Here is a 16684-nt window from a genome sequence, read left to right as displayed (position 1 = left end):
TCGTAGCCGATATTGGAAAGATCGATATCTTCACCTGGGAGCGGTTGGCACAATAACACGACTATGGATGATTGATGGAACTGCACCAAAGCAAAGTTTCCCAAACAGTCGGTGAGGAAATTTGTATCAATTTCACTTGGGGTGACTTCCGGTTTTACTAGTTTGTTGTTTGTGGCATTCAACCGGGCGTTCGATGTTGTTTTGACGGTGCAGGATACCCCAACAGATACCTAATCTTATCAGGTTGTCTCAAGTGCCTTTCTTTGTGTGAAGGGCCGGTCGGAAAGTTTTCTCTGGCTTTGGGAAGACATTTTCCAACATCGTTTGAAATGTGCGGTGAAATTCGAAATGCAACACTGGCTGGCTGAACATGGTGAGCGATGCTGTCGAACACGGTTGGCTTTGGATTCGACACACTCATGCTTGTATCTCTGTCTGTCCTTCTGAGGTGAGTGGGGAAGCTTCCAAAGTAAGGTAAATGCAATGTAGAGAGGCAGGTTAATAGTCGTCGTATGTCACTGGCCTCACTGGAAAATGCCGTTTGAACTACGGGAACGTGTACGAAGTGCATCCAATTACCATCCTACGGTCTGTTTGCTGAAACTGTGCGTACTGCGTGCTTTGCCATGTGGGCACCAAGTTGTCACCCGGTGCCATTCACCTTTTGCGTTGTTCCGGTAGAAGCGAAGAAGAAATGTTTTGGTGACTCTTTCAGGCTAGATGAATGGATGTGATAGCTGGTGTGATGGTTGGATCATAATATACCTTTGGTCATATAGTAACATTCTGGCTATTTTGTACATCTGCATAACACAGTACTCAATTGTGGCTGTTTAGCAACATCTTTGCCATTCATCCACGAGGCCTAGCGCATATTTCGCTCAATTCAGCAGCAGTTGGCAATCACATATGGGTACAGCTATAGATCAAAGCAGATAATCTACACCATAGCGTAGATATCTACACTCCGGTACCCCCAGCGTGATTTGTAGAAATAGCTGAACTGTAAAAGACTCATCAGCTCGCGATTGTTTTGCTACCGCACACTGGCGCAATGTGGTGCATCCGTTTGTTTTCTTGCAAAAAAGCGCCGTCCTCTGTGTGCACTACTCGACATGGCGATACAGCCATGGCGGGTTGTGGTTTTTTTTATTAAAACCCTCTCACACCTTCAAAGTATGTTCCGCTTGTCTTACCGCTTGATGAGCACAACAATCCCTCTGAGCATCGCACAGGTTGTGTGTTTAGAAAACACGGGAAGATTGCAACACATTTCCTTTGCGTTTGCGAAAATGCCATAGCAATGGGCGAGGGAGAGAGAACTTACGGGTGCGTGAAAAGGTGTGTGTAATTTTTGCCAGCTTTGAAGGCATCTCGGGCTGCCGATCTGCCGGCGATGAAGGCGAGCGCACCGGTGTCAATGGAAGGCGTGCAGAGAGTTATTGGAGCGCATAGGTCAAGTTTCCAAAGCGGCCCAATGAAAGTGACCATGTGTTGGAGATAGATTGCAGGGTTGAAGGTGTTCGTCTGTGCTACTGTTACGGTATGCCAATTGGAGCGTTCAATCGATGAGATGCAAATCTTGCTGGGCATTGTTTTCGATTGCATTGTGTATTTTGAAGATTTGGTGAAGATACTATGTGGATGTTGGAATAGCCTTTCACTACATGTTTTACCGTCTGATATCTCGAACTCTAAGAGATATTAGGATCTATACATTGTGGAGAAGTGTTTTGTGTTGTTAAGTAAATACTTTGATATTCATGAGTCTCTTTCCCTGACTTCACCATATCATTACACCTTCCCGTATGCATCTATGATGATCACAAATACTACTAAGCTCCATCATCATCACTGTGTGCTCTGCGACGGTCATAGCCGGGGTGCTAATTGAGTCACAAAGATGTAAACCGTTAATTGGTCATCGCGTTATTACCTAACCGGATTGTAGCGATCCTCGTGCATCCGGCAGGCAGGAAGAGAAACCGTCTTACCAGCAGTTCATTAGCGCTTAAACGTTCTGATCGTAAATCAATAAATCCTCCACGCGTAGACTCGGTCAGACCACCGTTAAGCGGAGTAAACTTATCTAACCAGACTGGCTGGCTGGCAGGCTGACCGTGTTTCATGCTACTGGCGCAATGCATAGGGCAACTTGTCTTCGTCAACAGAGACCCGGGCTCTTATCGCGTCTAGAATGTTGCATAATAACGCATGCTGACACATTTAAGATGAATAATGAGCAACGTACGGGGTGTACATAACTGTTTCATTTTGAGGACAAATGGTTTTTTTTTATCAAATCCAAAGGTTGAATCCACACTCTGTGACAATGTACACAAGGTATACACCTCCTGAATGCCGCATCTCAAGAACACCAAACTTCATTGCAAATTATTCTCCTCTTTGCATTGTACGTTGTGCCGCATTTGATTCGTTTTGTTCCTCATTAAAAAGCCCCAAAATGGAGCCTATAATTTTGTGACCCCTTAGAAACGATCCTTCAATCTGTGCGTTTTAGTGGTTGTTGTTGTATTCTGATGAGCGTGCACCTCGAATATGTGCTCCCCGTTCTTGATTGCATAATAATAGACATCTCGTGAACCGCAGTACCTTGCGCTCCGGATAATTTAACGCCACATTGCGCGTTTGTTTCTGCGCCGCCAATTACACCTTCCGAAGCTGACGAGAGCATTAGGCAGAAGTTTTGGCGTGCGTGCAATGGGGTAAGGGGTGAAGGATAGATTATGCTTCGCACTGGCGGGTAAGTTTTGTGAATGAAGTTTCAAAAAACACTCAGTCATGCTAGGGAGACGGCAAGAACTTTTCACTAGTATCGCTCAAGAATAGGCGCACGGGAGCGTGTCTTTTCTGTTTTCGTAAAACTGTGTCAGTCGTTGAGATCCAGTATGATTTTGCAGTTTTTTTCTTCACTGTTCTCTGTATAGATAGTTCCCGCCCCCCGTTTTATCGGGCACGCAGACTTGAGGGTGCCGTTACGGTCAGAGTTTTTCCTACAGCAAGAAAAGCGCACACAACACTGTCTTGATTGATCGGCCCCTTACCAAAAAACACCCTGAGAATGACCTACTATGGAAAATGGTCGGGTTGCGTGTGTGATTTTATGAAACCGGCGAGATGAATAGCATTATGACGATGTTGAAATCGAACCTGGGATAGCTAACGGGAAAATAGCTCGGAACAGCTACGGAAGCCGTGCGAGTTTGGCAGAAACCATGCCTGCAAAGGTCATGCTATGGTGCCGGTCTGTCCAGCAAAAGGATTATTTAATTTAAGGTTGGGATAGAAATTCCAATGCCATGTTTCTAGAACGTTTATGCATGATGGTAACGAAATAATATGAATTTGGAAAGATTATTACAGAACAAACTTTATCACATTATTTTCTAGTTCAGATTAGCAGCACCTAACTGCAGACGACATTAATTTATGCTGAAGACATTGCATAAAAGCTATCAACATTTTGCAAAGTAATTACACTAAACAGCCAAGCAACTTGTAAAGACAGCATTCTAATGCGTCAAAACTTCTTTAGCAGGAAAGGAATGTTTCAATGCATGCTCAGTATCAATTCAATCTCCGGACACCACTCCCTGTTCTGCAGGAATAATTTGCTTAAGTTTCTGCTTGACACCATCGAGCGAGCGAGTGGAGGTTTATCTCCACTTCATGATCATGCCCATCCATCAGCCGGCAATCAGTCGTCGCCGATCGGGTCTGTTCGCTTCTTGTTTTACACCCTTCAAGACACTTGCGCAGCACCGTAGCTGGTGATCGATATTTCCCACCTGTTTGTGGCTTAAGTCCGGTGGTTCATTTTTCAAATTCCATCGGCGAATAATCGACGCGGGTTGGAAGTAGGTGCTAGAACTAGTACTCACACAAAGCATGACGATGGAATGAAGTGGTTCGTTCGTGAGGACGTTGTTTTTTTTTTGTAAGGTTCTTCCGATCGTGCGGCTTAGGTATTCACTCTTACTTCAGACTGCTTCGTGAGATATCAATCGTCAAAAGAGGTGGTGAGACGTATAGAATTTGTTATTTTGCTTCATGCCATGTGTTGTTTTCTCCAGTATGGGTGCTTTGAAGTAAATGAAACTCAATAAAAAATATTCGAATGGTTGTTTCAGTGAAAGTATCAAATTGACCGTTGTTTTGATGCATGTATGATGAACGCATATTTGCAATTTTCCAATTATAATTCATTTCATGTCCGCATTGATACATATCAAACATTAGGTGCTGTTTTACATAAATCAATTTAAATGCTGTCAAGCCTCGGACTGAATCAGGGTCAATGTACTGTTGCTATAAATATAATATGTATTTTTCGCACAACAAATAGTTCTTCTATAGTACACCATTCATAGTTCATGATTCGTATTTCAATTTGATTAATTATATTTTTGATGCTATTTTCATCTGCAAAAAGGTGTTATCGCTCAATATCTGCTTTGATTTTCCATTAAAATCGTGTGAAGAAGCTGCATGGTGTACACATGTGCTATTTTTAGTTTGATTTCCGATGATGGAAAAGCAGATCCGAGCTGCTGTCTGGTTTTTTTATTTCTATCGCTTGATCAGAAGATAAAAAACCATGTCTAATATAAATTGAGTGTCTGGTTGTCTTAACAAAAATCACCCCAACCAGAAAGGTTAGCGGATTTTGAGTAGTGTTAAGGGGAAGGTTAGAAAAACGATTGAGATTCCTTTTGGCGCAAACTTGGAGGCCGACAAGTAAGAGGATGAAGCACATTGAAGTGGTTGTTTATGCTTGCTGGAATGAAAGCTGTTTTCTATCAAGATAATTCAAGGTTAAAACACTCACAAGCGATAGAAAGGGTTAAAAAAAATTATCGCTTTTTTGTCAATACAACCAGGGCCGGTGTAAGGAAATCCAGAAAGTTTTTCATGCCATGCCTGCATGATAAAATTGAACAGTAGCCTAGTTAATTCACATCTAATTGATGTACAAAACGTGAAACGCAATTCATTCACGCCAAGCTGGTTGCATCGTGCAAAAAGAGGTGTGAAACTAATGCGGCACTTATTCGTTCTAGTTAGATGCCCAATTTTCGTTGATCAATTTGGAACGTTTAATTTCCGCACCAATCGCATAGAAAATACGACCGCAACCTTGAGAGTGAGAGAGAGTCTTTCCCCGTCCTGTCTCGCCCCTGGCCCTTGAATCAAAGCTTGCAGCCTCAGCCACAGAGAAATTCATTCCCTAACAAGCCTCGTTCCCGATACGCACCTTATTTGTGGTGCGTTTTCCTCTCGATCTGTGAAGTTTGCCGATTTGAGTGCTAACGAGCTCAAAGGAGGAACATGCTTCCCTCACATCCCCAGTGAGCCACCTTTTTTGGGTGGCTATAGAGGGAGAGTAAAAATACTGAGCAGCCCAATATATATACACACACACTGGTTTTTTGGTGGGTTGCGATACGCTTTCACCTGTGTTTGCTCTGTGGGCTTTTGGGTGCTCATGGGTATCTTTGGTTGGGAAGGGCTTGCAATCAATCGTTTCTTTCCTTTGCATTCTGTTCGCAGTTCAAATGTGTTTGGCTCAGTTAGGTCTCGATTGTGCACAAGCCCCGGAAGCTTACCCACTGACCTACCGAGAGTCAACGACGTCGGGTTTGGTGATGGCGATGTTTGTTTACACTGCCCTGTCTGTGTCCGATTCGCTTATCGATCGTTTCTGTTCTTTTACCCGTTTACTTCCAGATACTGCTCAAACTGGGCATCGTCGTGTATCGGGCGCTCGACTACAACCTGCCCACTAGTGAAGACTGCCAGATCTCGCACGAGCTGGAGGAGCTGATCGACTTCATGACATCCGAAGGTAAGTACGCACTCTGGTGGGTAATGTATAGCGAGTCAGGGAAGACGAGGATCCGTTAATGGATGTCCCGCGATGACCTAATTGTGGTCACGGCTGAAGGTTGCTGATGGGCTCGGGTCTCGTTCAACCTGCTTCAAGAAATACATCATCACGCTCTCAACGGGCGTGAGATATTTTCATTCAGACTGTTCCGTCTCAGCCCCGGTCGGGCATAATCGATCCTGACGTGTTCTTCTTGACAGTTGAGGTCGGGGTGTGGTGTACTCTCTTCTTCAGGCGGTGGATGCTGTGAACATATGAGCTGCGGATCGCAACATGACTTGACATGAGAAAATGGCCCAGCCCTAGAGGCACGTCGGTCGCGAAACACCCCTTTGTCAGAAGGAAGCTTTAAGAAGGGGCAGAAGGGCAGAAGAGAGTTGCGACACAGTCACCAGAATATCCGGTGGTTATATGCAGCCAGCACGGTCTTGCAGTTCGTAAGGTGCTGTTCTTTCTCGGCTGCATATTCGGTGGTACGAGCCGGAGCAAAAGGTTTCTTTATTCGTTCCCATGCCAGAATTCAGTGTCTTCCAGTCAGTCGTGAGCTGTTGGTGGAGCAGGTCAGGTACAGCCCCAGGAACTGGCGATACAACTTCGATCGTGGAGAGTGGAGCCAGCACAGCCAGGGATGCCTGGATGGGAGGAGTACACATTAGCTTTCGTTAATGATCAGCATGATGAAAATGATTACAGGCAGTTTACCACCAAAATGTGGAGGAAAGAACAAGAGTATTTCCCTTTTGCGTGGAACGAACGAACGAACGAACGAATGTGTGCTCGTCGCTTGCCGTGCGTCGAGGTCTTGCGTTTGCGTGCTTTCTTTGTTGTTTATCATTCAGCTCGCTGGTTTCGGTTTCTTCTTTTCCCTGCAAGAGCTAATGCATTCATTTTTCATTTTTAGCATGAAAATCGTGGGAAAATGTAAGAGAACGTACGCACGTTTGAAACTTCTTCTGCTGCAGCAACGGCGTTCGTTTTTGTTGGGCTTCTTCCGACACAGTTCCCCAATGTTGTTGGTTTTTCTAATGTTTTATGCATGTAGATACCACAGAGTGTGGAACGATTGTCGTTGAGAGGTAGTTGAAAATGTGGTTTATTAATTATTTTCCCCTGCACCATCGCTAATGTTGAACTGTCTTTGGCTAGGATGTCAAAGAAACTAATTACGTTACATGCACGCATTAGCTGTACCTTATCGTTAAGCGGGAAGTTATTATGTGTGAACTACTTGATTGTTGCTCAAGAAGTTAGCTCCGGTTTCTTTTCTCTTAGATGAGAAAAAAATGAATGCAACTCCACAGGATAAGCCATGTTTTCTCCATTCTGTTTGGCGTTGTTATTTTTTCCGAAAAAAACTTTGGAAGCGTTTGCGTTGTACCCATCTTTGTCTGAGCTTTTATGCCATGCTTTGTCCTTGCTTTTCTCTCCCCCTGCTAAACGGCCTAAAGCTGCGCGTGTAATGTATTCCGCCGCACGTCGTTCCGAGAGTGTCGTGAAGTTTTTCCAAGATTTCCATAATTTACGTTTGACTTGCGCCGTTGCGGTGGGGGTAATTTAAATGCACAACAGCTGTTTTCATTAAAAGTTTCGGCCTGCTCGCCCGGCTTTCCACCCGTGGGTGGGACATACGGTAGGCGTGAAATTCAATGCCATCGGTTGAGAAGAAACGGCGCTGCGCACTGCTTTCCGTACGCATGGTACGGAGCGGTGCGCTTCATGCTGAGTAGAAATTTTCTATCGCACGCCCTCACCCGCGGTTAAGGTCGGCAACCTTGTGTGTTAATGTTTTAAATTCGAAAATCAAATCAGGGTGCAGTGGTAAGCGGGTGGGAAAAATAAGCAAACTCGGTCCAAAAAAGTATTAAATATGAATGAGTTGTGAGCGTTTTTTGTTTGAATGAATGAAGCTATCCTTTCTCGAATTATGCAACTAATTTCAATCCTTCAAGGGTGGTAGGTGTGAACAGGGTATGCTTTTGAGGAATGCTGCATACTTTGTTGGACTGGACGTTTAGTTTACATGAATATGTTTTAAAACGAGCGCATAGAGGTGAAACTGTGTTCAGGCATCAGTACACGATTGACCTTTATCATTGCTTGTGTTAAAGATGTAAATAAAATACCTAATACCTTTTATGGACTTGGTAATCTTCAAGGCAGCAAAGATTCATTTAATTCCTTTTGTACGTTTACGCATCGAAAGAATGTTTTTAATGAGCAGAAGCAAAAGAAGAAAAAAAGCATAAGTTTATTCTCCTTCAGGGCTTCGTTTAATGAGCGACGAGACATTTGATTCATATGCTCATATTTCCGATACGTTGTAGAGCAATTTATTATGCGCTTTAGAAGCTCTCGGGTGGTATGCCGTCGCGCGTCAGTAGGAAGGACCTTAGGTCTGTCGATCGATGGTCACGATCTTTTCGGCGGTTGCAGACGGCAAATGGCGCCATTTTACGCTGACAGTGCTCTGTGTGTACCTTTTCCAGGGTGTGGCTTGATCTTGCTCGATAGTACTAGCGAAGGGTACCGAGCACACTAGTCAAGATTAGTGGAATAATTTCGCACTTTCAACCAGCGGCCGGAGTAATAAAAATCACCAACCAAACCGGGAAGGTAAATTGTGCTGACCTTCACGATAATGGAACCCTCAGGGTGAGATCGATATTTTATTTCGCACAGGCCGAAGTGTGTACGTGAACGTGTATTTGTGTGCGAAATAGCCTTCCGTTTTGAAGCCTATCGCTGCCATATTTGGATGGAGTTGATAATGTTTTTCATTGCTTGTTATTATATCAATATATAAATTGCTTAATGGATGTTGTTGGGAGTTGCAAAACAATTTGGCGAAGGTGAAAACAGACTGATCATGGTATTTCCATTATTATGCGATAACCTTTAGGTTTTAACAGGATTTGGTAGGTTGCAGGCGAGAGGTTCCTTGCTTGGATGTTAAGGTAAACCACTTTGGGTATGAGTTTTTGAATACACATTCTTCCATCGCGCTCTTTCATTCTACCCCTTGTCCTTGTGGTGGTTTTGTAATTCAGAGGGAATGATGCAAGGTAAATAAGAAACCGCAATCCCACATCCCGTGCAAAATGCGTTCACAAATGACATGCACGCGAACGAGCGGATGTAAACGAGAGAAAAGAAGAAAAAATGCAACACACATTCAAGGTGCAGTTCAGCATTGCTGCGGTTGCGTTTGCATCGGAACCGGAGGGGGGGGGGGGGGGGGTAGAGAAAAAAAGATCTAATGAAAATTGTAACAATAATAAATACATCACCCAAGTCTGACTGGGTTGACCGAGAAAAATGAACACATGCCCCATTCATTGGTTGCACCCAGCACACGACACAGCGATCCGTTTTGTGGCCTGGCAGCCACTTCATCATGCACAGTAGGGGGGGGACCTAACGCTTACAACATTTCTGTTTGTATGGGCTCAGGACGGCAAGCCCATCATCGGCGTGCCCGATGCTGCAGGTTACCGTAGCACAGGCCAAGTGCTCCGCCGGAACGGTGAAAAGCGTGCTAGCATTTTTCATTGCGTTTTTCTCGCATGTGTGTGTGTGTGTGTGTGTGTGTCGAGATGAAATGTGTGACTGTTGCCGTTTGGACAGTTTCCATTCCGCCCAGTTTGTTGCATGATGCACGATTGTACGATAGACCCAGTTATGGGTCTTGAGAGTAAAGCGTTAAATAGCGTTCTAGACATGACACACAGAAGAACGGTTGCGGTTTTTTTGCAACAGTAGTACAGCTAAGCACAGCATTTTATGTGCCAAGAAGCTTGCAATTGTAGCTAATCTTTTTTTCTTCCATACAACCAACAGGAAAAAAATGGTTCGTTGTCTCTACCATCGTTGAAATCGTTTGTAAACGTAGTGACTGCTACTGGTCAGATAGCGAGCAAGCGAGGAAACAGAACGATAGGAAAGAAAAGCTAGCTTCTACCGTACGTACGTGCACTGCGTTCGCGGTGGGGTTTGTTTGTTTTCCACCCGCTCTGTTTGCAAAGGATAGTTTTATGAATGAGCTATTGAAAGTATGAATTGGGGGGAAAGGAGGAATAACGGGGTTACTTTGAAAAGTGACAGCAGTACGGGGATGCATTTCACAAAGTGTAGCCCGTTTCCGAGAGTCGTCTAGGCCACTGTGATCACACACACTGATCGCGAGATAGTGTTGCATTTTCACAAGGGTTAGTGAACTCCTCACCAGCAGCAACATCAGGGCAGAGGCAGCACGCCACCGCGGCAGGGTGTCTAAAAGCGCGGCGCACAGAACTTGTTTTTCGTGTTTCGTGCCGCTCGCGAGGTTGCCGCGCACGGGTATGATTCACTGGAATTTGGAGCGTGTGGTGTTTGGGGACAATTTGCATACATTGCACAACATGCAGACCGTTAGCATTTGCGTTCGGTGTGCTGTTGCTGTTTGGTGCGCTCCCCGCGGGCGGGTGTCAATGGAACACGAAACTAAGTGTGGCCGGGTACACAGAAACCGGGGCTGAACCCGGAGCGAGAACCTTGGCTAGAGGTGAAGAAACACGATTGGCCAAACCTTTCGCACGAATAGAACACACGGACACACCGGCACAAGGGGTCTCCCTGCACATGCTCAAGATTTATCGATTTTGGCAGGTTCTGCTGAACGACCGCAAGAACGGTGCCGGCGCGCGCTGCATGATAATGGTGTGTCGGGCGTGTTGCAACTGCCTTGTCACAGTGCGGTGGGATTCTGTTTTATTCTGTGCGGTGTAGGAGTGCGATTGATTGATCATTTATAAGCGGAAAGACATGTTCGGAACCCGGGTTGATGGAGATGGAGATGTTGGAGACCAGCTTCTCTCGGTGCAATGCTGGGCTGAGGCGTTCGTACCTTAGGGTGATTCGAAAAGGCAATAAAGTTTGTATGCAGAGAGGTGCAGTGCAAAAGCAAAAAAAAGCACAGCCACGAGAAGGATATTGTTGAGCGGAGTCGTTAAGGGTTATTACTCAGCGCAGTAATTGATAGATATTGTGTGGCATGATTGTATGGCGCCCATTATTCGTAATGGCGTTAAATAGACTATTGTAATGAATTTTATGTTTGACGGTCCTGTTGTCACTGTTTGGACATATCACGTACACGCTAAGTGCTTGTAATCGAATATTTTTATTATCACGACCGGCCGGGTATGACTTGAAGCACTAGGCCATGATGACATGGTGTATGGCGTAATTTAGTGTGAGTTTTATATGTTTTTATATGCGTTGAGCGTGGGTTATGTTAATTGAAAGATTATATTGCATTGTAAAGCAAATATGACCACAATTGCTGGATGGTTTCAAATTATCTTTGAAAGCCGTTAGATTATTACAAAGGCAGTATAAATAATTAAGAGAGCTCCATTAGGCAGAGTAAAAATTAGAAAGATAGTAAATTAAAAGAGCTATTCACGTACATTTTCCTCATGAAATGCTTTCTATCTCAAACCCAGAAGTAGATGAAGGTTCTGGTTAATAAAAGCAAATGAATTCTTGCCTTCTTGAAAAAGGTGCATTGAAATGTCCTAATGAAATGGTTTCTAGGTGGGCAAGTATTATGAGAAATGCACTTCAATGCATTTTAATTGGGTTACCTGTTGCTTTCGGAGATGAGCAGGCGAACAAAATATGTTGACACATTCGAAGCAAAGACTTTTTTACCAGAAGAACAAAAAAGAACTTAACTGTAGAACAACTCCCCCTCATTCATTGCCTAATTGGTAAAGGGCTTCATGGGCTTCAACTGTTGTCGCACAATGAGGTGAAAGATACATCTGTCGTTGATTAAATTTAATAACAGCCTATTAATGCCATTCAGGGTGGCCGTATATTTGTCGTTAGTTCAAGGTGAGTTTGTTTGGGTAATGTTTGTTTTGTCTTCTGTGTGTGTGTGTGTGTGTGTTTGTTTGCGCGAGCTTGCCTTCGCTATGGTTCGGGCTTAGGCCGTCATCGATGGGCCCACCGTTAGCCGTCATTTCTTATAGCGTAGTTAGGGTATAACATAAATAATGCATTAGTGCTGTTAGCTCATACCCATTCTCCATTAGCCAATTGGACTCCTCATCTTTCTGCCGAGGGGTTGAATTGAAGTCCGAAAAAATAAACAACCCAGCATTCCGGAACACTCATGGCTATCAAGAAACTTTTCTTAGCAATTTCTAAGCTTACCTTCCACCTGGTCCGTCCAACTCGCCCGCTCCGAATCCGAAATCACTTCTCCGATCGCTCAGATAGGAGGGAGTGTAGCCATTCAAACAGGGGGATAAAATGCGTGTTGCTAGTGCGCTTGCCCGCGGGGAATGGGGGTAAGGGGAGCAACTCTGCTATCTGGAATGTTAGGACGTCGTTTATCTGCCTATTTTCAAATCAACGACCAGCCCCAGTCAATGGCGAGTTGGTGTGGAATATAATCCATGGAAGGATAGCGAGCATGAGCATCGCGGCGCACAAGTTATGGGATCATTTATTAACATTATCTCTCAACACGGGGTGAAAAACGGTTTCCTTCTTTTGCGGTGGGTGAGAGTTTTTTTTTTCTTCTCGCTTCTTCTGTTTGCTTTAGGTTTGCGCACATAAGGAGAAGCGACGGGAAGCTATTGGGGCGGTTGTGCTTGCGGGCCTCCTATCAGTGTGTGCAACCTGTGCAACCCGTTCAGCTTGTGGCTGATAGTAGGTTCGAAGAGATCGAACTGCGATGGGGTGATATCGGGATGCAGTTGAGCTTTTTTGAACGACCTGACTTTGCATCATTTGCTGCTAGCAGTGCAAAAGAAAGGAAAGCAAAATTTGCATCAGTCGCTGGTCATCGAACTCAAGATAGTCATGTTGATCGCATCCATTTAATAAATGGTACAATAGCCAGATATTCCAGATCCAAATACTCACAAGAATTTAAAAATGTCATTCGTCAAATGCGCCTGACGCGGATATATTTGAATGAAGCATAGTAGTTTATATCAGTTATGATGATTCACTGTCGACGAGAATAAGTGTATGGAAAATCAGACCCATCTATGATGATTTCTCGCTGTCATCATGACGCTATTGCATGTACCTGGTGCCGTGACCAGGATAAACATCGAAGAATGCCGTTCGGTGCACTCGAATGGTGGTGTTGAATATCGAAGATTAATCATAGCTGCGTGCAATTCATGGTCAAGCGCACGATTGGTTTGCAGGCCCGATGGTTTTGAATAATGTTTGCGTGCTGTTGCGATGAGATCTATGCCGCTCGATGTTCCTGTGGGAAGTGATCGATCAGAACCAATCAGTATGTGTCAATCGGCTTCTTTTGTATCGTATTCGGGAACATTTCATATAGCTATGAGTGTAGCTCGGACTAATCTCTATTCTTTAAAAGTACATCATGTGCTTACTTCTCATACTAATTTACCACTTTTACACGCTCTGTTTCATTCCAGACAACGATGACGAAGGTATCGAGCGTGACTCGGAAGAAGTGGAGGAGGACCTGGTGTCGGTCGACAGCGACGGTGACTGTCCGCCCGGCAACGGAACGCTGGGCGGCGTGCTAACGAACCTGGAGGTAGTAAGCGTCGTCGCCAACGGTTGCGGTGGCGGCGAGCGAAAGCATCTCGAAACCAAAGAACTGGATCACGTGCTAGAGGTGAGTGTGTTACGATACCACCATCCATTCCAAGATATTCGCCATCTAGGTTACAAACCCCGAAAAAAGCCGCCTTTTTCGGGGCTCACCACACTTGATTGGTCGATGAATGTACCCACCTTTCTCTCGGGGGCACTCTTTGTTATCCGGGGTGTCCCGCCGGTGAACGCGATTCCGTGTGGCTGCACCACGGAGACGACGAATGTGATCAATCCCTATGGGAGTGTGCTGGCATCAGAAGCGCGTCTACCGGTTGCGATAGCTCGAGTGCAAATGGTGAAGGTGGTATGCACAATGGACGGCAGGAGCGCTCTAAATTGTATGGAAATTGTGTGCGTCCTGGAGCTACCGGGTCGATCATCTGATCGGGTGAAAGCCCTTCTATGGACATTCGTTGAACAATCGTATCGAAAGGAAAGTGTTTTTCTTGCTCCGCCATGCGGAGGTTTGGTTCTCTAGAGCAGCCTGAACGCATCGGTATGAACGATTAATTACGCGTACCAACGCAACGACCTTTTCTCCAGGGCGTCCTTTCTCTTGACGGCTGTGAGAGCGATGGAATCATTGGGCCGGTGGTTTAAAGACACACTTCAGTGGGCTATCTTCCTAAATTGTCTAATGTCTATCGAAGGTCCGTCTATGGCTAATCTAATGCAAGGAACCAACACTATTCAAGGGGCTGGGGTGCCCTGCTGCGCTTTTTTGTTGAGAGATTCTTTTTGTGTGGGCAGAAGTATTGCTCGTTGACGTTTGACATGAATAAATTGGGGGAGGATGTAACCATCGACACCTAAATGGAGATGTAGGCTTTTGTGTTGTCTCTTACTAGTGGATGAATTTTCATTGTTTTTTTTCTGCCGGAGAATTTTCAGATACGCCATATATTATTGTCCATTGGTTGACGATTAAGTTAACCGGGTAACTTGACACATTAAGTTAAAAACCTACTTATTAATGAGACGTTTAAGTATATTTTTCTGTTTTTGTTACTTTTACACTTTATTCGACTTGCCTAAAGTAAGAGTATCGTCTACTACTTCTTCGTGACACATCTTTTACTTCACTCAACCAGTTTCCTCCCGAGACAAAGTGGTTTAATCTTTCGCGGAAGTGATTAAAATCGAACGATCACTTTAGCGCAGCTAACGATGGTTCTCTTTTTCGCTTTCGGTTTGGGCCCCATTTTCCCAACCCATCATTCAGCGTGCTTGTCAATAAGGGCAACGAAAAAAAGGGGAAGTAACCGCGGCTAGAGAAGAGTCCTTCTTTTCGACATTCCTGGGGCAACTAATTGGTTTTTCTGTTGCTGTTGTTGCAGGGCCCGTGGAAAGTGAGAACCAGTCTCATGCGTTTGTCTTCGACCGTGATGAGATCACGCTACTAGTACGAAGTTTCCTCTTTGTTGCCTTCCTTCCCCAAACTCGAACGCCAATTTTCCCGCGATCGAGTGAGAAAAAGTGAACGGTTTCCTCCGGTCGGTCGGAGTTGTTTTGTCGCGCCGTGAAAAAGGAGGCCGATCCACACGTAAATGAAGTTTAGCCCGAACGGGTCGGGCTAACTAATTTCTGCTGACGCGGAGTACCGAACGCATCCAGCGATTCATGTGAACATAGCTAAGCTTCTTGTTTAGGCGTTAAAGGCAATAGGGCAAGCGTTTCCCTCTTTCGCGTTAGATGTGCAGAGTGCAGCATAAAGTACGGTACGGCGGGGTGCGGTTAGGAAAAGTGCAGATTACTGTCAATTTCCTCCGAGGAGGAAGAGTTGTTTGACGCGAACAAACGATGGTTCGTAATTTATCGTTGGGAATGTGAATGTTGGGTTGCAATGTAGTCGTGGGAATTTTGGGCATCTACGCGCAGGAGTTCGTGTATTGGAGGATATCCATTTCCGGTGGTGTACGGTTATGAAACGAAAAAAAATGTCCTTGGGTTACGCAGCCTAGGATCATCCTTGCTGAAGATTTGGAGGTCTCTTTTCAGTAAACACAGTCAAACATTATGTTTGTAGTTACATGGCTAAGGCGTGATTTCAAGATCGCCTTCCATTAAAACAGTCAACGTCCGCTGTCCAGCGTGCGCCACGATTGCATAAGATTGACAAAAACAGCTCTTTCATTTCGTGTCTTCTTCGCGCAGCGATTGCGACTCGTGCTCTTGACCACTGTTTGGCCTGACACGGTTTGTCACTTTGGTGCTTTAGTATCGTTTGCTTTTACGCTCAACGCTTGAAAGATGTGGTTTAAACTAGACGTAAAGAAAATATAGGTTCAAAGAGAATCCAACAGTCGGCTTCACGTGTTATCCTGCGCTCCATCATGTGGTGGAAAAAGCTGTTGAATGAACATGGTGATGTATCGTGTTTCGGTTGACTGAATGCTAGTTGAAAACTCCACTGGCCCTAGTAGAGTAGGCGGAAGGTCGTACATTAATACTAAGAAAGGTGCATTTGCTGTTCACATTTCTGTTGCATACGAAACAATCCATTGATTTCGGTACACTTCTTTGGGATTTCACTCTGATAGAAGAGGAGGTTCATGCGCCAACTTGTTCCATTGTTTGGGAAGGTAAAGAGAGTACGGTCTGTCGTGGCTAGCCAATTGTCTGCTACATCTCCAGCTATTGTATTCTTCTGCTGGGAGGAATCCGTCGGCTAATCCTGCCCAGATTATGCCCTTATGCTAATGAGCAAAGCAAAAAAAAGCCGGTACCGGTAGCCGCACGCAAGACTATTTTATGCAATCCTTATGCAAACAAGCGAATCAGTTGGTACGTGAATATTTTACCGCAGAGAAAAGGTTGACTTGAGAATAGTCAGTCAGCTGCAGTTTTTTTTCTCCATTCCACATTGAATTGTGGACCAACAGAGCAAAGAGAAATATAGTCATACACTCTCCCACGCTTCACTGTCTTCACTACTCGGTAACAAAATAAGCTACTGCTACCGCCATTTACGAACGGTCTTGGCAATCGAAAATCGCTTCTGATAATGAGCCACCTGGCACTTGGTTAGTCGGAGCCCGGGGAATATTGGTCCTTCCGTTGCCAATTTTAACAATGAAATCAAATCAACCCCCACACCGCCTAACCATTGTGTGGACGGTGGAGCTGTGTAGGTGAAAA

The 16684-nt window shown here is 44.8% G+C and overlaps 1 protein-coding gene across 4 annotated transcripts in view; it reads left to right on the top strand.

Annotated features, from left to right (window-relative positions):
* LOC120959397 (protein spire) overlaps positions 1 to 16684 on the top strand; it is a 119687-nt gene that overhangs the window by 48554 nt on the left and 54449 nt on the right. For all 4 annotated transcript variants that reach the window (XM_049609762.1, XM_040382712.2, XM_049609761.1 and 1 more), the window contains exons 4-5: positions 5749 to 5866; positions 13360 to 13565. In XM_049609762.1, coding sequence (XP_049465719.1) covers positions 5749 to 5866; positions 13360 to 13565 — 324 coding nt within the window. The remainder of the gene's footprint in view (positions 1 to 5748; positions 5867 to 13359; positions 13566 to 16684) is intronic.

The sequence above is a fragment of the Anopheles coluzzii genome, chromosome 3 (genome assembly GCF_943734685.1).
Source record: "Anopheles coluzzii chromosome 3, AcolN3, whole genome shotgun sequence".
Lineage (NCBI taxonomy): Eukaryota > Metazoa > Arthropoda > Insecta > Diptera > Culicidae > Anopheles > Anopheles coluzzii.
This window is presented reverse-complemented; position numbering and strand designations above follow the sequence as displayed.